Source organism: Salvelinus alpinus, chromosome 18, assembly GCF_045679555.1.
Source record: "Salvelinus alpinus chromosome 18, SLU_Salpinus.1, whole genome shotgun sequence".
In the NCBI taxonomy this organism is placed as follows: Eukaryota; Metazoa; Chordata; class Actinopteri; order Salmoniformes; family Salmonidae; genus Salvelinus; species Salvelinus alpinus.
The window spans coordinates 42619204-42642220 of record NC_092103.1 but is presented as its reverse complement, the minus strand read 5'-3'; the positions used below and the strand labels follow the sequence as shown (position 1 = coordinate 42642220).

Below are 23017 nucleotides of genomic sequence, written 5' to 3'. Positions count from 1 at the left end.
GCAGCACACCCCCCCCTCACACACCACCCTGTACAGGGCTCCCATGATCTCTGTTGTCGAGGTGACAGCAGTTGCTATGGTAACAGGCAAGTTTATCAGTGAGCGTCTGAAGAGGTCTCTTCTTGCTCTTCCCTCTGTTTATTCTCCTTTTTTCTCTCGTGCGTCTCTCTCTTCTGCCCCTCTCCCTCCCTCTTCTGCCCCTCTCCCTCTCTCTCTCTCTCCTGGCTCTCGCCTGGCTCTCACTCTCTCCTGGCTCTCGCCTGGCTCTCACTCTCTCCTGGCTCTCGCCTGGCTCTCACTCTCTCCTGGCTCTCACTCTCTCCTGGCTCTCGCCTGGCTCTCACTCTCTCCTGGCTTGCTCTCTCTCCTGGCTTGCTCTCTCTCCTTGCTTGCTCTCTCTCCTGGCTTGCTCTCTCTCCTGGCTTGCTCTCTCTCCTCGCTCTCTGGCTCTCTCTCTCTCTCTCTCTCTCTCTCTCTCTCTCTCTCTCTCTCTCTCTCTCTCTCTCTCTCTCTCTCTCTCTCTCTCTCTCTCTCTCTCTCTCTCTCTCTCTCTCTCTCTCTCTCTCTCTCTCTCTCTCTCTCTCTCTCTCTCTCTCTCTCTCTCTCTCTCTCTCTCTCTCTCTCTCTCTCTCTCCCTCCCTCCTGGCTCGCTCTCTCTCCCTCCTGGCTCGCTCTCTCTCTCTCTCTCTCTCTCTCTCTCTCTCTCTCTCTCCTAGCTCGCTCTCTCTCTCTCTCCTGGCTTGCTCTCTCTCTCTCTCTCCTGGCTCGCTCTCTCTCTCTCACCTGGCTCGCTCTCTCTCTCTCACCTGGCTCGCTCTCTCTCTCTCACCTGGCTCTCTCTCTCTCTCTCCTGGCTCTCTCTCTCTCTCTCTCTCTCTCTCTCTACCTCTCTCTCTCCTGGCTCTCTCTCTGCCTCTCCTGCCCCTCTCTCTCTCTGCAATGATTAGAGTGGTCCAGCTGATTCTTTAAGTGTAGTAGGACAGTTAAACCCAACACTGATTCTTTAAGTGTAGTGGGACAGTAATACCCAACACTGATTCTTTAAGTGTAGTAGGACAGTAATACCCAACACTGATTATTTAAGTGTAGTAGGACAGTAATACCCAACACTGATTATTTAAGTGTAGTAGGACAGTTAAACCCAACACTGATTCTTTCTACCCGAAGTGTTGAGGGGTTGGTTTTTATCAAGTCTAGTGCTTGTATTCAGGCTCATAGGGCTGAGGAAGTGAATAAAGTGCTGTCTCTTTGTACATTTGTTCTTCGTTGTGCAACAATGGACAGATCAACAAGTCTTTACTAACACACAACTGTTATGTATTCTACAGACTGTCTGTTTGGTCAACCAGGTAGATTCATGTGTAAAGTACTGTAGAAATGCATAGGGATATTCTTGCTACATTGTGAATCAAAGCATGTATTGTGTTGTGGTGTGCTTTGACTTTACCAGTAGTTGGTGGTGGAGACTGGTGTCCGGCAGCCATACAGGAGCATGTGATGGGCTGTGTCCATACTGGCATGAGGCTCAAAGTCCACTGAGGGGAAAGAACAACACAGTTACAGGGTTAAAGTCCTTGGCAAAGCACTTGTCTCCACAGGGTTTGTTTTAGGAGGAGAATTCCACTTGTCAAAGACAATTTATGCTAGTCTCCTCTGATTCTTCGAGAATAATGAGGTTGTTTAGACGCCTTCAAATCCAGGATGTTGACTATGTCTTGTTTTTGGATGAAACAACCAGGTCTTCAGAATAAATAAAAAAAGAGACATTTACCTACTGAGTGGACAAAACATTGAGAACACGTTCCTAATATTGAGTTGAACCCCTGCCCGCTTTGGCTCTCAGAACAGCCTCAATTCATCGGGGCATGGACTCTACAAGGTGTTGAAAGCGTTCCCCAGGGATGCTGGCCCATGTTAACTCCAATGCTTCCCACAGTTGTGTCAAGTTGGCTGGCTCTCCTTTTGGTGGTGGACCATTCTTGATACAGTTGTGAAACTGTTGAGCGTTAAAAACTCAGCAGCGTTGCAGTTCTTGACACAAACTGACACCTACTACCATACTCCGTTCAAAGGCACTTAAATCTTTTGTCTTGACAATTCACCCTCTGAATGGCACACATACACAATCCATGTATCAATTGTCTCATGGCTTAAAAATCCTTATTTAACCTGCCCTTCATCTACACTGATTGAAGTGGATTTAACAAGTGACATCAATAAGAGATCATCACTTTCACCTTGATTCTCCTGGTCAGTCTATGTATTCCTAATGTTTTGTACACTTAGTGTATACAATGCATTCGTTAAGTATTCAGACCCCTTGACTTTTTCCACAATTTGTTACATTACAGCCTTATTCTAAAATGTATTTTTTTTAAATCCCCCCCTCATCAATCTACACACAGTACCCCATAATCAAAAAGCAAAAACAATTTTTTTGACATTTTTAGAAATGAAATATCACATTTACTTAAGTATTCAGACCCTTCACTCAGTACTTTGTTGAAGCACCTTTGGCAGGGATTACAGCATTGAGTCTTCTTGGGTATGACACTACAAGCTTGGCACACCTGTATTTGGGGAGTTTCTCCCATTCTTCGTTGCAAATTATCTCAAGGTTGGTCAGGTTGGATGGGGAGCGTTGCTGCACAGCTGTTTTCAGGTCTCTCCAAAGATGTTCGGTCAGGTTCAAGTCCGGGCTCTGGCTGGGCCACCGCTGCGTTGTCTTGGCCGAAGCCACTCCTGCATTGTCTTGGCTATGTACTTAGGGTTGCTATCCTGTTGGAAGGTGAATCTTCGCCCCAGTCTGAGGTCCTGAGTGATCTGGATCAGGTTTTCTTCAAGGATCTCTCTGTACTTTGCGCTGTTCATCTTTGCCTCGATCCTGACTAGTCTCCCAGTCCCTGCCGCTGAATAGCATCCCCACACCATGCTTCACCGTAGGGATGGTAGCAAGTGTCCTCCAGAAGTGACGCTTGGCATTCAGGCCGAAGTGTTCAATCTTGGTTTCATCAGAGCAGAGAATCATTAGGTACCTTTTGGCAAACTCGAAGCAGGCTGTCATGTGCCTTTTACTGAGGAGTGGCTTCCGTCTGGCTAATCTACCATAAAAGGCCTGATTGGTGGTGTGCTGCAGAGATGGTTGTCCTTCTGGAAGGTTCTCCCATCTCCACAGAGGAACTCTGGAGCTCAGTCAGGGTGATCATTGGTGATCTCCCTGACCAAGGTCCTTCTCCTCCGAGTGGTTTGGTGGTTCCAAACTTCTTCCATTTAAGAATGATGGAGGCCACTGTGTTCTTGGGGACCTTCAATGCTGCAGACATTTTTTGGTACCCTTCACCAGATCTGTGCCTCGACATAAATCCTGTCTCGGGGCTCTACGGACAATTTCTTCGACCTCACGGCTTGTTTTTTTCTGACATTCACTGTCAACTGTGGGACCTATATATAGACAGGTGTGTGCCTTTCCAAATCATGTCCAATCAATTAAATGTACCACAGGTGGACTCCAGTGAAGTTGTAGAAACATCTCAAGGATGATCAATGGAAACAGGATGCACCTGAGCTCAATTTCAGGTCTCATAGCAAAGGGTCTGAATACTTTTGTAAATAAGGTACGTTTATTTTTAATACATTTGCAAAACAAAAATGAATAAACCTGTTTTCGCTTTTGTCATTATGGGGTATTGTGTGTAGATTGACGAGGTAAAACAATAATTAAATCATTTTTAGAACAAGGCAGTAACATAACAAAATGTGGAAAAAGTCAAGGGGTCTGAATACTTTCCGAAGGCACTGTATGGCCAGTGTATATTTATGGCTTACATATATAGCCAGTGTATATATTGTCAGTTTAAACACTCAGTGGCCAGTTTATTAGGTACACCCATCTAGTCCCAGGTCAGACAGCCCTTTGCCTCCAGAACAACCTAAATTCTTTGAGGCATGGAAACATTGCAAGAGATCTAACATGTGTGCCAGGAAAACATTCCTCACACCATTACACCACCAGCCTGTACCGTTGACACCAGGCAGGATGGGGCCATGCTGTTTACGCCAAATCCTGACTCTGTAATCAGCATAACGCAACAGGAACCAGGATTCGTCAGACCAGGTAAATCTTTTAGCTGATCGGACTGGAACCCGGTGTGGTCGTCCACTGCAATAGCCCATCTTTGACAAGGACCGACGAGTTGTGCGTTCTGAGATGCCGTTCTGCACACCACTGTTGTACCTGTGCCGTTATTTGCCTGTTAGCTTCCACGATTCTTTCCATTCTCCTTCAAACTCTCATCAACTAACTATTTTCGCCCACAGGACTGCCACTGACTGGATGTTTTCTGTTTGTTGCATCATCGTCGGTAAACCCTAGACACTGAGATACTAGAACCGGCATGCCTGGCACCGATGACCAAACCACGCTCAGGTCACTCGTTTAAGCCCATTTCAATGTTCATTTTAAAAGTAACTGAATGCCTCGATGCCCGTCTGCCTGCTTTATATAGCAAGCCACGGCCACGTGACTCACTGTCTGTAGGAGCGAACAATTTCCGTGAACAGGGTGGTGTATGGCCATGTATATACAGTACATGGCTCTGTGAAAACCTAAAAACAAGCTCAAACAACACAACTGAAAAACAAATTATTGAAAGAGTTCAAAGCTCATATTAAATTGGGGAGTAAATTGAGAAGCGTAGGCTACTGTTTATACTCAGAGCATATATTGAAACATTAAAGGTGACACACCCTTCACTTTTTCTTCTTCATTAGGGAAGCCAGGCACTGCAGGCTTGGCAACGGTAGACGCCGGCGAGAGCTTCAGCTCTGACAGAAAGTCAATGCTCTCTCCACATGAAAGTGATGAAAACCCCCAGGACGGGCTACTTGGCGCAGCCCAGTATAATCTCGGACCTGAATAATGAATGGGGCTTTTCTGACAGCAGGCCGAGCGTGGGGGGTGCTTCTTTTCTCCTTCATGAATTTTCATAACAGCACCATATGTCAGATTGAGTGTACTGTGTATACAAGGAGAGCAGCAGCAACAGTTTAACGGGTTTTCCTTGAATTCCTGTTTTTTAAGATAACACTTGTTCTTTCTCTATCCTAGCAACGCTATTTGTATGAGTAACAAGGAAATGTCTAAATTGAGGTCTTTTTTTTTTTTTACTGAAATAAAAGGAGGCCTTTTAGGTGTATTGTTCGTTTAGTCTAAAAGAGGTTTAAGACTATTCACTCCAGTAACAAATCACATTTTTGGATCACGGTGGTCTGTATTTCTGTGTTGTGAGTTTGGAGGTGAGAGCAGAAGCCCCTTAGCTCAGCGGGCTGCCCGCCTTCTATAGCCGCTCTCGCCCTGCCCCAGTATCCCTGTGTCCACGGAGACGACACCCCATAATTAGGCAACAAATGCCTTCGCATTAATCACGGCTAAACAGATGTCCTTTACGGGGAGGACTGGCGGCTCATGAGAAACGAGTGAGCGAGAGAGAGAGAGACGATGGAGACATCACTCCTCTCTAAAGCCCTGATCTTGCAACAGACAGGCAGCAGCCCTGTAGGCATGGGGCTCGTCCTGGCTCAACCCTATGGCAAGCAATACTGGCTTTATCCGCCTCAGTAGGCTAAGTTAACACAGGGTTAATCTCTCCCACAGGCCCTATTTACTCATTCTCAGTTATTTTTGGAGGGATGTAGATAGTCATATCTGTATGCTTCAGCAAAATATTCTGGTTGTGGTTGGATTTACATTACGGTTGGAGATAAGAATCAGGAAAGTTTGGTTTGGGATAATAAGGCTTGGGGTGTTCAATTCCGCGAGGCCATGTCTTAACCCATGTCGTAACCCGTGGCGTCGAGTTTGTTGTCATAATGAGATTATGCCGATTCAGGCATGTTCTGTTTACAGTACGCAACACAGTGTTGAGAAACTTTAAAACATGTCACAGTCATTGTGGCTATGTCTACGGTGTCCTCATAATGTAAGGTTGTGTTTAGTAACATCAAAACACAGTGTGGTTGTAACTATGTTCTCATAATGTAAGGTTGTGTTTAGTAACATCAAAACACAGTGTGGTTGTAACTATGTTCTCATAATGTAAGGTTGTGTTTAGTAACATCAAAACACAGTGTGGTTGTAACTATGTTCTCATAATAGTGTTTCTGACTGGCTGAAGACATGGTGCAGCATGTCGTTTCACTCGCGCCGAAAATAAATAGAACGCCGCCGTCCGCATTATCCAAAATAATCCTGTGTAAGTCATTTAGAGAAATTGATCATTACGCCAGGGACTTCCTATATCCATCGACTCTCTCTGTAGTGTCTTTCCCCACTGAGAATTGATGCTAATTGCTAAAGATACATGTGTAAGTAAATCACAAGGACTCTTTTTTTTATATAAATACTGTTTATCTGCTAGATATTGACTACTTCTCTTCTAGTCTTTTCAAGAAACATTTGTGTGTTGAAAATGCCTTAACACTTGTATAATCTATTTTAAACAGACAGACATACCTCACCAGACACACCACTATGGGTTCCTTAACGGTACCCAAACCATAAACAGATCTTCACTTAGTTATCTATAGAGTCATGGTGGAATGATCTGCTACCAGAAGTTACTCAGTTATCTATAGAGTCATGGTGGAATGATCTGCTACCAGAAGTTACTCAGTTATCTATAGAGTCATGGTGGAATGATCTGCTACCAGAAGTTACTCAGTTATCTATAGAGTCATGTTATGGTGGAATGATCTGCTACCAGAAGTTACTCAGTTATCTATAGAGTCATGTTATGGTGGAATGATCTGCTACCAGAAGTTACTCAGTTATCTATAGAGTCATTGTGGAATGATCTGCTACCAGAAGTTACTCAGTTATCTATAGAGTCATGTTATGGTGGAATGATCTGCTACCAGAAGTTACTCAGTTATCTATAGAGTCATGTTATGGTGGAATGCTCTGCTACCAGAAGTTACTCAGTTATCTATAGAGTCATGGTGGAATGATCTGCTACCAGAAGTTACTCAGTTATCTATAGAGTCATGTCATGGTGGAATGACCTGATACCAGAAGTTACTCAGTTATCTATAGAGTCATGTTATGGTGGAATGACCTGATACCAGAAGTTACTCAGTTATCTATAGAGTCATGTTATGGTGGAATGATCTGCTACCAGAAGTTACTCAGTTATCTATAGAGTCATGTCATGGTGGAGTGCTCTGCTACCAGAAGTTACTCAGTTATCTATAGAGTCATGGTGGAATGCTCTGCTACCAGAAGTTACTCAGTTATCTATAGAGTCATGTTATGGTGGAATGCTCTGCTACCAGAAGTTACTCAGTTATCTATAGAGTCATGGTGGAATGATCTGCTACCAGAAGTTACTCAGTTATCTATAGAGTCATGGTGGAATGATCTGCTACCAGCAAGTTACTCAGTTATCTATAGAGTCATGTTATGGTGGAATGCTCTGCTACCAGAAGTTACTCAGTTATCTATAGAGTCATGTTATGGTGGAATGACCTGATACCAGAAGTTACTCAGTTATCTATATAGTCATGGTGGAATGATCTGCTACTAGAAGTTACTCAGTTATCTATAGAGTCATGTTATGGTGGAATGCTCTGCTACCAGAAGTTACTCAGTTATCTATAGAGTCATGGTGGAATGCTCTGCTACCAGAAGTTACTCAGACAAGTTTAGCTTAAAAAACAGATATAAAATACATTATCACAGCGCCTCTCCTATTTCTAAAGATCTGATTGAACTGTACTGTATATAACAATATGAATATGTATCAGGGTCTGTCTATAAACTAGGGTACCAGTTTCCTACGCTGGACAACTTGTTACAGCTATTGATAAGTCATAGATAATAATCTGCCAATTTTTTTCATGTCAATACATTAAGATATAGGGGGGGGTCATGGCTATATTCAATACAATTCACGAGTTTGATTTAGAACCTGTTTAAGTCTTTATCGTGGTTGGTGTCATGACAGATTTGTCCAAAATGTTTGACATAAAACATTACTTTTCTGTCCTTCCATTTATAGCAGTATAAGTTGTCTTTATATCATATTTTAAGCATTAGTCAATTAAATTAGACATTGAACTTTAACCTTGTAAGAATCCTGGATCTAGCTGCCGGACAGTTTTTTTGTATAGAGATATCAGAAATGCAGTGTAACCACGCAACATTTCCTGTCTTCTTATGTTACATAATGGAAACCGTTTTCATGGGCACACAAATTGAATGCTTCTAACCGAAAGAGTCACCTTAACTTGATAATTAAAACCTAAAATCTATACTTTCATTAACGTGGCTTTTCAATAATTGTGCATAATGCTTGATGCGCATTTAGTACACATGGTTAGCAGATGTTAATGCAAGTGTAGCGAAATGCTTGTGCTTCTGGTTCTGACAGAGCAGTAATATCTAACAAGTAACCTAACAGTTTCCCAACAACTACCTAATACACACAAATCTAAAAGGGGTGAATGAGAATATGTACATATAAATATATGGATGAACGACGCAGAGCGGCACAGGCAAGGTGCAATAGATGATATAAAATACAGTATATACATATGATATGAGTAATGTAAGATATGTACACATTATTAAAGCGGCATTATTTAAAGTGGCATTGTTATTAGTGACTAGTGATCCATTTGTCCAGTGATTGTCCAGTGATTGGGTCTCAATGTAGGCAGCGGCTTCTCTGAGTTAGTGATTGCTGTTTAGCAGTCAGATGGCCTTGAGATATAAGCTGTTTTTCAGTCTCTCGGTCCCAGCTTTGATGCACCTGTACTGGACCTCGCATTCTGGATGATAGCGGTGTGAACAGGCAGTGGCGCGGGTGGTTATTGTCTTTGATTATCTTTTTTGCCTTCCTGTGACATCGGGTGCTATAGGTGTCCTGGAGGGCAGGTAGTTTGCCCCCGGTGATGCATTGTGCAGACCACACCACCCTCTGGAGAGCCTTGCGGTTGAGGGCGGTGCAGTTGGGGATACAGCCCGACATGATGCTCTCAATTGTGCATCTGTAAAAGTTTGTGAGGGTTTTAGGTGACAAGACAAATTTCTTCGGCCTCCTGAGGTTGAAGAGGCACTGTTGTGCCTTCTTCACCACACTGTCTGTGTGGATGGACCATTTCAGTTTGTCGTTGATGTGTATGCCGAGGAACTTAAAACTTTCCACCTTCTCCACTGCTGTCCCTTTGATGTGGATGGGGGGTGCTCCCTCTGCTGTTTCCTGAAGTCCACAATCATCTCCTTTGTTTTGTTGACGTTGAGTGAGAGGTTGTTTTCCTGACATCACACTTCAAGTGCCCTCACCTCCTCCCTGTAGGCTGCCTCGTCGTTGTTGGTAATCAAGCCCACTACTGTTGTGTCGTCTGCAAACTTCATGATTGAGTTGGAAGCGTGCATGGTCACACAGTCATGGGTGAACAGGGAGTACAGGAGGGGGCTGAGCACGCACCCTTGTGGGGCCCAAGTGTTGAGGGTCAGCGAGGTGGAGGGTCACCACCTGGGGGCGGCCCGTCAGAAAGTCCAGGACCCAATTGCGCACGGCGGGATTGAGACCCAGGGCCTCAAGCTTAAGGATAAGCTTGGAGGGTACTACGGTGTTGAATGCTGAGCTGTAGTCAATGAACAGCATTCTTACATAGGTATTCCTCTTGTCCAGATGGGATAGGGCAGTGTGATGGCGATTGCATCGTCTGTGGACCTGTTGGGGCGGTATACAAACTGAAGTGGGTCTAGGGTGTCCGGTAAGGTGGAGGTGATATGATCCTTGACTAGTCTCTCAAAGCACTTCATGAGAGACCACTGTTAAATGCAGTGGTTTGCGCTTTCAGTTTTACGCAAATGTCGCCATCCATCCACGGTTTCTGGTTAGGGTAGGTTTTAATAGTCACAGTGGGTACAACATCTCCAATACACTTCATAATAAAAACACTCACTGAGTCAGCGTTTAAGTCGATGTTATTCTCTGAGGCTGACCGGAATATATCCCAGTCCGCGTAATCAAAACCATCTTGAAGCGTGGATTCCGATTGGTCAGACCAGCATTGAATTGTTCTTGTCACTGGTACATCCTGTTTGAGTTTCTGCCTTCAAGACGGTATGTGCAAGATGGCGTCGTGGTCGGATTTTGCCAAAGGGAGTGCGGGGGTGGGCTTTGTATGCATCGCAGAACATCATCTGTTGTTGTCTGCTTGATTTACAGCAGGGTCTCGTTAGATTTAAGAGAAAGCATCAAGGTAATAAATTCATGTTTGCATATGTTTTTGTGCCTGGGATTGGACACAGTCTACTGTGTTAAATTGTGTCGGATAGACTACAGAACAACACCCAACGCTCTTCCTATTCATTATTCTGGATATAATTAACACAATATGATCTGGTCATGAAATAACATGACAAATACATTGTTTATTCATGTTAGGCTACTTCAAAAACTGCAGGTCTATTTGAACTTGAATTTGGAGCTCCGAAATGAAAGTACTGGAATAGGCCTAACTTGAAAATCAGACATTTCCTCAATTTGGTGCTTGAAAAGTTCTTGTAATTTATTGTAGACAATTTATAAGTTCTCCTGCTCCCTTATCTATGATTCCATTTCTTATCCGTTTTTTGTGCGAGATGTGGCCACTTTCGTTTGTTTCCCGCCTCTTCAATTGAAGGGTGTTGCGCTACTCTGTTGCGGTAAAAATCACGTATGGTTATTATGATGACGAAAACATTAGGGAGTTGGCTTCAACTTGTCTTTCCATACAAATACATCTATTTTTAAAAAAGGAACCTGTTTTTTTTTTATCACTTTCTCATTATAAAACCAGAGATAGTGAGATTAATGATACCGCTATTCATGGCTATATTATGTGTGCCAGTTATAGAAGAATCGCTATGCATCCAATCTATTTAGTCAGGAAACATCCTAATTATTCTCACAATGTAATAATCATTTGAATATCAATGCATTGGCAAGGCTTAAAACATACATTTTTCTTTATACTTTTTGCATGCTTTTTGGGAGGGTGTGTGTGTGTGTGTGTGTGTGTGTGTGTGTGTGTGTGTGTGTGTGTGTGTGTGTGTGTGTGTGTGTGTGTGTGTGTGTGTGTGTGTGTGTGTGTGTGTGTGCGCGCTCCGGTCAAATACGATTTAACAGGATTGAAGACAGAGAGTTCTCTTTATTGTTACATGCCAGTGATGGGAGTGGAATGTGGTTGGCTGAGAATCTGGGATGGGAAGTAATCTTGTTGGGAAACCTAAGCTGGACAAACAGTGTCTGCAGGGCTAACTCCTGCCTTCCCATAAACCCAGGCTCATAGACAACACACTGGGATAGGCCAGCGGGATTAAGGGTCAATGTGGCGTTATGGGATTTCATTCACCCTGCCACTTGGTCAAAGACTAAATAAATTGGTGCTTATGAGAGGACGGTTGCCCATAACAACAGGAAGGGGGGGTTAATATATTATAGAAAAGTGGGTCGAAAAATGGGGGACGAAAAGTAAATATCCTAGGAAATATATGCTAGAGAGAGTTTGAGAATGGATTTTGGGTGAGCTCCTTAAATCGTATCGCTGGTTTGATTCCCGAGACCTAGACTGAGGAACATTGGAATTTGCAAAAAACATATTTCACTGCACCTATCCGGTGTGACAATACAATATATATATCGCTTTTTTTTTTACTACATTTTATTCGTTTTTTACATTTAACAAATCACTTACATTGGACCAAGACTGTGTAACCAGATTCCTTTAAGAATTGGGTAAAGAATACTCACCGATATAGGCATCCCTGGTTGTCGGTACTGGAACGGCCACACACAAATAGGTGTCAGACTGAAACGACACAGGACACAGTGTGAGAACAAATGCTTCGCTTAGTTACAGAGCAAAAAAGATCCATAAAGTTATGGTTAAAAAAACATGTTAAATCATTTTAAAATGAATAGTGTTTAAAATAAATAAAGTGATTAAAATAAATAGTGGTACAAATAAATTGTGTTCAAATAAATTGTGTTCAAATAAATACAATTGTACATTTATTATTCTCCTTGTTTATAATCCATCAATAACAACCAATATTGTTTGTATCGGGCTCCCGAGTGGCGTAGCAGTCTAAGGCACAGTCTAAGGCAGTCTCAGTGCTTGAGGCGTCACTACAGACCCTGGTTCGATTCCACGCTGTATCACAACCGGCCCGTGATTGGGAGTCCAATAGGGCGGCGCACAATTGGCCCAGGTAGGCCCTTATTGTAAGTAAGAATATGTTCTTAACTGACTTGCCTAGTTAAATAATAAAATACATATATATATTTATATACAGCTGCCGGTTTGTTTTACTTCTAATCAAGATACTAAACATTGTTTCACCATGACAGATTCTCTAAAATTCAAAGAGAGTCCTCAGATATTAGGCGGATTATCGAGTGCAGATACTGAAGCAAAAGTTAAATCCTCGCTCACTTGAAGTCGGGCAGTTTAATATACGAGTGAACATGACTCTTAAATCACCCTGGCGCCGACCTTGCGTAACACGGGGAGAACTATATTTCCTGCGGGGAGTGAAGACAATAGCACTTCATCAAGACAAAAGACATGACACAGAGCTCTGTGTCCAACCCTGGAGCATCTCTCTCTCTCCTGAAGAGTGACCTCTTCATCTGTGGCCGAGTTAAAACACTCTACAGTGACTGAAAATAACTCTTCTCTCATTTGTATCATCTTTCTCTTTATTCCTCAGGTCTCCAGCAGCCTAGCCTACATGTACTGTAACGTTCGTTGTCGTTGCTTAAATAACAACTAGTGGCCGTTGAATGGAGGAGAGGAAGAAAATGGCAGCTGTAGTTCCCTGGGAACAGGTCGTTTAAGTGACATATTTGTAATAAACATGACAGGAAGTCATTTCCAGGGAAATGGTGCAATTGCTTAGTTATAGCTGATGGCTTTCGGCTGTCATTTATCATTCTATTGGGCTTCTATTGGGCTTCTATTCTCCTGCTGCAGCAACACGGTCAAATTATTAAATCAATTCCAGGGGACTGAATATTTCTCTCTCTGTCTCTCTCTCTCTCTCTCTGTCTCTCTCTGTCTCTCTCTGTCTCTCTCTGTCTCTCTCTGTCTCTCTCTGTCTCTCTCTGTCTCTCTCTGTCTCTGTCTGTCTCTGTCTGTCTCTGTCTGTCTCTGTCTGTCTCTGTCTCTCTGTGATGGCTGTATCTAACTCAGAGTTATTGTAAAAGGTCAGCGTGCATGTTTCTTTCTTGGCACAGCTGGCTTTCTTTCAAAATGGTGTCTCAACAGTTGAGAATTCTCCAGACAAATTCTGTCAGAATGACAATTTGGGGTCTCCCAAGTGGCGCAGTGGTCTAAGGCACTGCATCACAGTGCTAGCTGTGCCACTAGAGATTCTGGGTTCGAGTCCAGGCTCTGTCGCAGCCGGCCACGACCGGGAGACCCATGGGGCGGCGCACAATTGGCCCAGTGTCGTCCGGGTTAGGGGAGGTTTGGCCGGCAGGGATGTTCTTGTCCCATCGTGCACTAGCAATTCCTGTGGCGGGCCGGGCACAGACACGCTGACACGGTCGCCAGGTGTACGGTGTTTCCTCAAACACAATGGTGCGTCTGGCTTTCGGGTTAAGTGGGCAGTGCGGCTTGGTTGGGTTGTGTTTCAGAGGACGCACGGCTCTCGACCTTCGCCTCTCCCGAGTCCGTACAGGAGTTGCAGCAATGAGACAAGACTAACTACCAATTGGATCCCACGAAATCGGGGAGAAAAAGGGGTTAAAACTATATATATAATAAATAAATAAAAGAATGCCAACTTGATGTGGGCCTATTAGAACAAAATAGAGCCGATGTTCGATGACCAGATTAATAATAAAAAACCATAGCCAAATATTTAAATTTGATTACTGGTCGATCTCAATTTCCCATTTCACACTAATGAGCCAAACCATGCTGTACTGGGCTAGTCTGGTTACACATCCACCATAGTTGCTGCAATAAGATAAAGAAACCATCTGAACCAACACAGTACAGCTCAGATCCACACAACACAGTACAGCTCAGATCCACACAACACAGTACAGCTCAGATCCACACAACACAGTACAGCTCAGATCCACACAACACAGTGAAAAGGGTACAGATAAAATGTTGACAAAAGAAGCTTCGGAGAAAGTGAATAAACACTGGCTCAATGCTATCTAATGAAAGGAAAGGGGGATACCTAGTCAGTTGTATGTATTCAACTGAAATGTGTCTTCTGCATTTAACCCAACCCCTCTGAATCAGAGGTTGCCTTAATCGACATCCACGTCTTCGGCGCCCGGGGAACAGTGGGTTAATGGCCTTGTTCAGGGGCAGAACGACAGATTTTTTACCTTGCCAGCGCTGGGATTTGATCCAGCAACCTTTCGGTTACTGGCCCAATGCTCTAGGCTACCTGCCGAAGAACCAGTGAACTGGCTCAATGCTATCTGATGAACAGCCAGTGAACTGGCTCAATGCTATCTGATGAACAGCCAGTGAACTGGCTCAATGCTATCTGATGAACAGCCAGTGAACTGGCTCAATGCTATCTGATGAACAGCCAGTGAACTGGCTCAATGCTATCTGATGGGCCAGAGAAAGGGCACCTCCCTATAGATCGAGGGGTAGGCAAAATACAACACACGGGTCGGATCTGGCCAGCGAACCCATTCAAACTGGGTCCCGGGAGGTTTCCCCAAAAAATGACACACTATATTATTTATTTATTTATTTTGGGGAAAAACAACACTCCAGCCACTCTTGAACATTTAAAACTAGATTTAAAAAATATCCCAAAATTATAATGGACCTTTTTCTGGCCCGCAAGTTGATTTTCACAAACGCATAGGTCCCAAAAAAATCTGTGCAGCCTTCCGTTGAATTTTAAAATCCCAATGTGGCCCTTGAGCCAAAAGGTTTGCCCACCCCTGCGATAGATCAATAGCACAACAGTACGAGCTGACCACTAAGTTAAGAGAGTTTAAGGTTTGTCTTCTCTGAGATGTTCTACAAGCCAGTAATCCCCCTTCAGCATTCACAGTTATCAGCCAACACTTGCCATGGATGAATCATTGGCGGATGACTCACACAGACCTGCACTGAGAATAATAATAGCTCACCCTCCCCTCTTCCCTCAACTCTCACATACACAAACAAAACAGTCCCAAGAAGACGCAAAGCACGGAGCCCGTTGACAACAGTTCCACCATCGTGTAAAAACTGAACTCTAACTGTTTCTCACTAGCCTAAACACGGGCTTGGCTTTTGGAGAAAAGAGAGAGAGAGCGAGAGAGAGAGCGCGATAGAGAGCGAGCGAGAGAGAGCGGGTAGAGAGGGGAGAGAGGAGAGAGAGAGAAAATAGTGATAAACCAGAGATCTTCCTCTCTGTGGTTTTCTCTGCACATTGCAGCAGCAGGAAAAACACCGGAGGCTGAGGAGCCAATTAGCTCTTGTCTGCAACAGAGAGTCAACTTTAATGACTGCATTACTGTAGGATCAATACGGGCCAAACAAACACAGCAGGAGGACTGGCCCCTGACACAACCCCATGAGGAAATCATGTACAGCCACACACTGAGCGAGAAAAACATTGTACGGCCATCATCAACATACCTTCCTGATATGAACAAAGCAAAGCGTCAAGTTTTTCTGCACATAGGAAGGAGATGTCTGTCAAGTCTATGAATATTAATATATTAGTCACTGTCTAACCTTTATTCGCCGATCGAAGTCTCGATAAAATCTCTTTGACATTAAAGACCTAAATGCTAGTCAGACTAATTTTGCATCATGGAGAATGATCACTGATTTTCATAAATGGTTGAATAGCCTAACAGGCTATGTAGACTAGTGTAGATAGTGTTCTTTGAAAACACATGTAAATAAACGTAAAACTGAACCCTCAAACCATTGAGCGGGGGGGACAAACTAGATCTGACAGACACTGGGTTGGTTTGGGTTTACCACAGGGTTGTTTTGACTGTCAGAAACATGGGGACTCACCACCGTGGGGGACACCCCCGGCATGCGGACATCCAGGGAAAAGTTGCCTGATTTAGACAGGACCGTGGGTTGTCTCGTCCTGGTAGTGCAGTCGCTGGGCTCCGAAGAGGCACTTTCCTGATACCTGTCCGATGGGGACAACAGTGAGAGAAGACGTTGTTAGTGGAAAGCGACAAAACAACCTCGGAGAAAACTATTGCTAATGAGAGAACCTAACAAACAGCCTGATGAGTTGAGGAACTCATCAGTTTGGAAGGAACATCAGTTGAGGAACTCAAGTTTGGAAGATAATGAGCGTACTTCACATACAAACACCTAAGACTCAAGAGGGAAACGGAAAGAACACCTCCAGAAAAGTAGGTTAAATGAAGATACAATTCTTTATAGAATTACTTATAGGCCAATCTGCAATTGACTGATACTAATCTACCCAAAAGGCTATTTGTGTGGTCACCATGTATGTTGATGCTGTAGCCACCTCCTGGGTCATTTGTTTGTTAATCATGTAGCCATACAAACATGTGACAAACACATCCGGCTTCCAGTACCTTGTACCTACAGCAGGCTAATTGCCTACTGCAAACACGTTTTAAATGCGATATAATTGTATAATAAACAAAACAAAAAAATGCATGAATTCAACATCGATCAAAAAAATACTAACTTATAAAATATTGATTTAGAACTGCATTAAACTTGTCAAATCTATTTATTTCACAAGTACACTGAGCTATTTCAAATTAATTAAAAAACTTATAATACATCAACTCTAGCAGAACACAATCAAAGAACACTCGAGATTTCCAAGCGACATCTGTTCGCACCACTCACATGACCCCACTAAATCTGCCTTTTCCTTTCAATTGCATTTCAAAACCCCTCCAAAAAAATCAGAACTGTCCTTACCTTTTAAACCTGTGCAGGGGGTTAGTGGCACCGTCCAGGCTATGGCTTTGACAGATGAGCGTCAGCACCACCACGCCACAAACAAGGACTCCCATCTCTGACTCTAGCCTCTTGTCAAGCGCTCCCTATTCCTGCTTCTAGCCTGCCGGGTTAACTGTAGAAGACTGGGCGCTGAGCAGAGCGTCACAGTGCTGTGTCTGGGATCAGCTGTGGAGCCTCACTGACGCTGAGCGAGAGAGAGGAAGTAACCAAACAAACAGTAGCAGGTTCCTGGATCAGGGTTAAGACAGATGGAAGAGCCAGATGGAAGGGTTGTTCCTGTTGGCAGTTCACACGCTGGGGACTGAAGGAGTAGGAGGAGGTTGTGGCTGTGGTTGTGCGCAACACTCCTCTTCTCCAGGCTCCAGGCCACTAGGGCTAGGTGTTCCTTTGTATTTTCTCTGCCTTTCCGAGTGAACTGAGCACACAGAGGCGGGACTACCCTCTAGCGCTCCCTCCCCCTTCCTCTCTACTCCTCTTCTCTTCGGTCTTCTCGTCTGGCACAAGTGGCTGTAACGCGGCACCTTTCCACTCTCCTCTGAGCACCCAAGTTATCCAGTGAGAGAAGAGGCGAGTAAATGTGAAGAGTGGCTGGTGTTCAGAGGTGACAGAGAGATGAGATGAAAGGAAGAGTAGATCAGAGTAGATGGAGGGAAGAGGCGAGGAGGGCGAGGAGGGCGCAGCGTCGGTCTCCAGTCACAACCTGTAAAAATAGAAGCAGACGTGCTCAACAAGAGGGGGGGGTGACTAGATGACTAACGTGCCACTGACTCTGCCTGCCTGTCTGCCTGTCTGCCTGCTAGCGCAAACCGCTACCCCCCCCCCCCCCCCCCGCAAGCTAATGCTCCAGCGGGTTCTTTAATATACTACCATTATCATAAGATGCAACACGGAAGTGCTAGTTGTTAGCGTTAGTGCCCATCTCTTCAGATGATTGAGCAGCTAAGGGTGTTTGAGTTGGGGGGGTAACGGTTGGTTGGGAATCACATGCTATCTCTCCTTGCCTTTAAAATGTCATTAAATATAGATGACAGTGTACACACTCTGCAGTGCTGCTACTGTGCTGAATCCGCCGACGGTAGCAGCTTCTATTTACTCTATTCTGTGGGCTTGTCCGGGATGTGAAAGCGGAGGGATAGAGGGGAGAGAAGGAGAAGCCGCAGTAATCCAATCAAATTTCCCCGGGGGATTCACACCCTTATTAAGGAGATCCAGTTGGTCACCAGCAGGAGCAGACAGCTAGTATAGAAAAGACTGTCAAGGAGACCTATACCATACCTTACTATACTCTACCTTACTATACTACACCGTACTATACTATACCTTACTATACTATGCTATACACGACCGTGCTATACTATACATTGCTATTCCATACTATAGTATAACTGTCCATACTATACCGTACTATACCTGTCGATACTATACCTGTCTATTCCTTGCTATACTACACCTTGCTATACTATACCATACAATCCCCGTCTATACCATCCATGTCTATAATATACCATACCTTACTATACCTGTCTATACTATACCTTACGAAACTATACCTTTCTATACTATCCCTGTCTACACTACACCTATCCCTGTCTATACACTATACCGGTCTATACTATCCCGGTCTATATTATACCTTACCATACACTATATCTGTCTAAACTATACCTTACTATACCTTACCTTGCTATACCTTTCTATACTATACCTTTCTATACTATACCTGTCTATACTATGCTACATCTTACTACACCACACCTTGCTATACAAAACCTTGCTATACAAAACATTGCTACACTATACCTTATTATATCTTACTATACCTTTCTGTACTACACCTTACTGTACTATACCTTGCTATACTATACCTTACTACACATTGCTATACTTTACTATACCTTGCTACACTATACCATACCGTCTACATTATGCTACATCTTATTACACTACTATACCTTGCTATAATAACATTGCTATATTATACCTTACTAAACCTTATGTCATACTATACTATCCATAGATAGTACATGTCTATACTAAACCATACTATAGATTGCTGTACTATATATGTCTATACTATACCTGTCTACACTATACTTTACTATACCTCATTATACTATACTACCCTTACTATATTTTACTATATGTTAATATAGTATATGTTAATATACTATACATGCCTATACTATACCTTAATATAGCTTACTATATTATACCTGTCCATACTATACCTTACCATATTATACTAAAACATATTATACTAAAACTATACCTCATTATACTATACTAACCTTACTATATTTTACTATATGTTAAACACTTTAGACACTCTAATGTACTTGTCCTCTTGCTCAGTTGTGTAAGGCTTAATCAACCAACATCAGTGCCCGATCTCACTAATGCTCGTGGCTGAATGGAAGCAAGTGCCCGCAGCAATGTTCCAACATCTAGTGGAAAGTCTTCCCAGAAGGGTGGAGGCTGTTATAGCTAGCTAGCGAACATTAGCATGCTTAGATAACGTTAGGTGTATGATCTATGTAGTAATATTATTTGAAACAGAAATATATTTGCATTGCTAGTTATAGCCTAATGTTAGCTAGCTAGCTAACATTGAACCTGGTTTGTTAGTTTTAGCTACCTGCAGATTCATACGACAGCTATGTCACTCAGTTTGTATTGGTAGTAGTATGAGTTGGGATTATGCCGGTTCATTGTTTAGCGAGCCACGTCGAAACAAAAGTCTTCACTTCACCAGAACATTACATGACCAATCAAGTTAGCCAGGTGTGTTTGTGGGTGATTACGGCCACCTATTCTATTTACTGAGCATGTGTACATGTCTAGACAATAGCATTTCTTTCACATGACCTATCAATTTAGACAAGTGGGTCTAGGTAAGCGTTATCTAATAATTATAAAATATTTGTAAAATATTTTTATCTGGACACTTTCTGTTTTTGATATTGCTACTATGCAAGTAACCATTTCACTGTGTCGTTTACACCTTCTGTATCCCGTGCATGTGACAAATAAACGTAGATTATATTTGACATAGTGTGTGTTTACCAGAGTGATGTGGAGAACAACATGACCTGCACCAAAGTCAGATAAGGATATAAGCCAAGGACTAGATAGTGTTTTTTTACCTGGAGGTTTTCCTTTTTGTAGGCTACTACTTTTAGTCTTTAAATCGTTGTTTGTTTACTACACTACTCACTCTGTTTAGCACATGGCCTCACATGTGAATCCTTAAAGAAATGGGTGGGGCTAACACGGAACCCAAACCGGCTGCGCGCGTGCGCCATCGTGCATACATTTATTTTGTCCCCCCACACCAAACGCGATCAGGACACGCAGGTTAAAATATCAAAACAAACTCTGAGCCAATGAGATTAATTTGGGGACAGGTCGAAAAGCATTAAACATTTATGGCAATTTAGCTAGTTAGCTTGCACTTGCTAGTTAATTTGTCCTATTTAGCTAGATTGCTGTTGCTAGCTAATTTGTCCTGGGATATAAACATTAGGTTGTTATTTTACCTGAAATGAACAAGGTCCTCTACGACAATTAATCCACACATAAAAACGGTCAACCGAATAGTTTCTAGTCATCTCTCCTCCTTCCAGGCCTTTTCATCATTTAACTTATATGGTGATTGGCATCTAAACTTTCATAGTATTATCACGACAACCGGCAACAGTTCATCTTTCAATCACACACATGGGTATAAACAATGAGGAGATGGCACGTGGGTACCTGCTTCTATAAACCAATGAGGAGATAAGAGATGCAGGACTTGCAGCGCGATCTGCGTCAGAAATAGGAATGACGTCTATTTTAGCCCTTGGCAACGCAGGGGCTTGTTGAAGCGAATAACATAATTGAATAACATAGATTCCTACATTTATTTTGCAACGCTCGCGCATGTGACGCAAGCGGTGTAGTCAGGGTATAAGGCTTAAGAGGGTGTGAACTATGCTGAATGGGTGTAGACAAAAGAGAGCTCTCCAGTAGGTGTACCAAAACATTCGATGGGCATTTTCTCAAAAGTGGGGTTACATAATTACTTTCCCATTGTTCTTCAGCTGTAGTGTATGATATACCATTTTCTAGCTCTGAGTCTCTACTTTTATCCAATGTAAAAAACACAATTTCAAATATTGCTACATAGGATGAACGTCAATATGATCATCGTAACACTTCCTGTGTATAGTTCTATATCGTCACTCAATACTTCATTGAACATTATTACATAAAGAATTATGTACATCATTCATATGAGATATCAAGAAGAAGTGAATGTAATTTACTGGAGTTCTTTATCAATAGTATTGACTGAGTTGAATGGACAGAGCAGTCAACTTTAGCATTTCTGTATTGGTCTCATTATTTACAATGGAATATACAATGCCTTCAGAAAGTATTCACACCCCTTGACATTTTCCACATTTTGTTGTGTTACAGCTTGAATTTAAAATTGATTAAATGTAGATGTTTTGTCACTGGCCTACACACTATACCCCATAATGTCAAAGTTGAATTATGTTTTTAGAATTGTTTACCTTTTAATTAAACTGTCTTGAGTCAAGTATTCAACCCCTTTGATATGGCAAGCTTAAAAAATATATTTGCTTAACAAATCACATAAGTTGTATGGACTAACTCTGTGTGCAATAATAGTGTTCAACATGATTTTAGAATGACTACCTCATCTCTGTACCCCACACATACAGATAATTGTAAGGTCCCTCAGTTGAACCTTGAAATTCAAACACAGATTCAACCACAAAGACCAGGGAGTTTTTTCCAATGCCTCGCATGGAAAGGTACCTATTGGTAGATGGGTAATTAAAAAAAGGAGACATTGAATATCCCTTTGAGCATGGTGAAGTTATTAATTACACTTTGGATGGTGTATCACTACACCCAGGCACTACAAAGATACAGGTGTCCTTCCTAACTCAGTTACCAGAAAGGAAGGAAACCGCTAAGGGATTTCACCATGAGGCCAATTGTGACTTTAAAACAGTTAGAGTTTAATGGCTGTGATATGAGAAAACTGAGGAGGGATCAACAACATTGTAGTTACTCCACAATACTAACCTAAATGACAGAGTGAAAAGAGGAAAGCCTGTACAGAATACAAATACTACAAAACATATACCCTGTTTGCAATAAGGCACTAAAGTAAAACTGCTAAAAGAGTGTCAAAGAAATTAAGTTCATGTCCTGAATACAAAGCATCACTGAGTACCACTTTTCACATTTTCAAGCATGGTGGTGCCTCCATCATGTGATGGATATGCTTGTCATCGGCAAGGGCTGGGGAGTTTTGGGGATAAAAATAAACAGAATAGATCTAAGCACAGGCAAAATCCTACAGGAAAACCTGGCTCAGTCTGCTTTCCAAAAGACACTGGAGTTTCTTACCAAGACATGGAATTTTCCTGAGTGGCCTAGTTACAGTTTTGACTGAAATCGTCTTGGAAATCTATGGCAAGACTTGCAAACGGCTGTCTGGCAATGATCAACAACCAACTTGACAGAGCTTGAAAAAAAAATTAAAGAATAATGTGCAAATCCAGGTGTGCAAGAAAAGTGGTACAAAGCTCTTAGAGACTTACCCAGAAAGACTCACAGCTGTAATCGCTGCCAAAGGTGATTCTAACATGTATTGACTCAGGGGTGTGAATACTTATGTAAATCAGATATTTCTTCATTTAATTTTCAATACATTTATTTTTAACATGTTTTCACTTTGTCATTATGGGGTATTGTTTGTAGATGGGTGAGAAAAAAAAAAATTCTTTTTTATTCAGACTAACACAACAAAATGTGGAATAAGTCAAGGGGTATGAATACTTTCTGAAGGCACTGGAGACTATTCACATACAACCAACTTAAATTATATGGTTTTGAGTAACTGCAAGCTATTGTCCCTCAAAACACAATTGTGAAAATCATACCGTACTTCCAAATTCTGATCAACCTCTTCACACAAAGCATTGGGCAACTTAAA

The 23017-nt window shown here is 42.5% G+C and overlaps 1 protein-coding gene across 3 annotated transcripts in view; it reads right to left on the bottom strand.

The window, feature by feature from the left end:
- The window catches only part of pam (peptidylglycine alpha-amidating monooxygenase), a 134370-nt gene that overhangs the window by 103146 nt on the left and 8207 nt on the right, over positions 1-23017 (bottom strand). For all 3 annotated transcript variants that reach the window (XM_071351930.1, XM_071351929.1, XM_071351931.1), the window contains 4 exons: positions 16960-17701; positions 16054-16177; positions 11802-11859; positions 1448-1535 (listed from right to left, as the gene is read on the bottom strand). In XM_071351930.1, the coding sequence (XP_071208031.1) occupies positions 1448-1535; positions 11802-11859; positions 16054-16177; positions 16960-17054 (365 nt within the window). In that variant the 5' untranslated portion in view covers positions 17055-17701. The remainder of the gene's footprint in view (positions 1-1447; positions 1536-11801; positions 11860-16053; positions 16178-16959; positions 17702-23017) is intronic.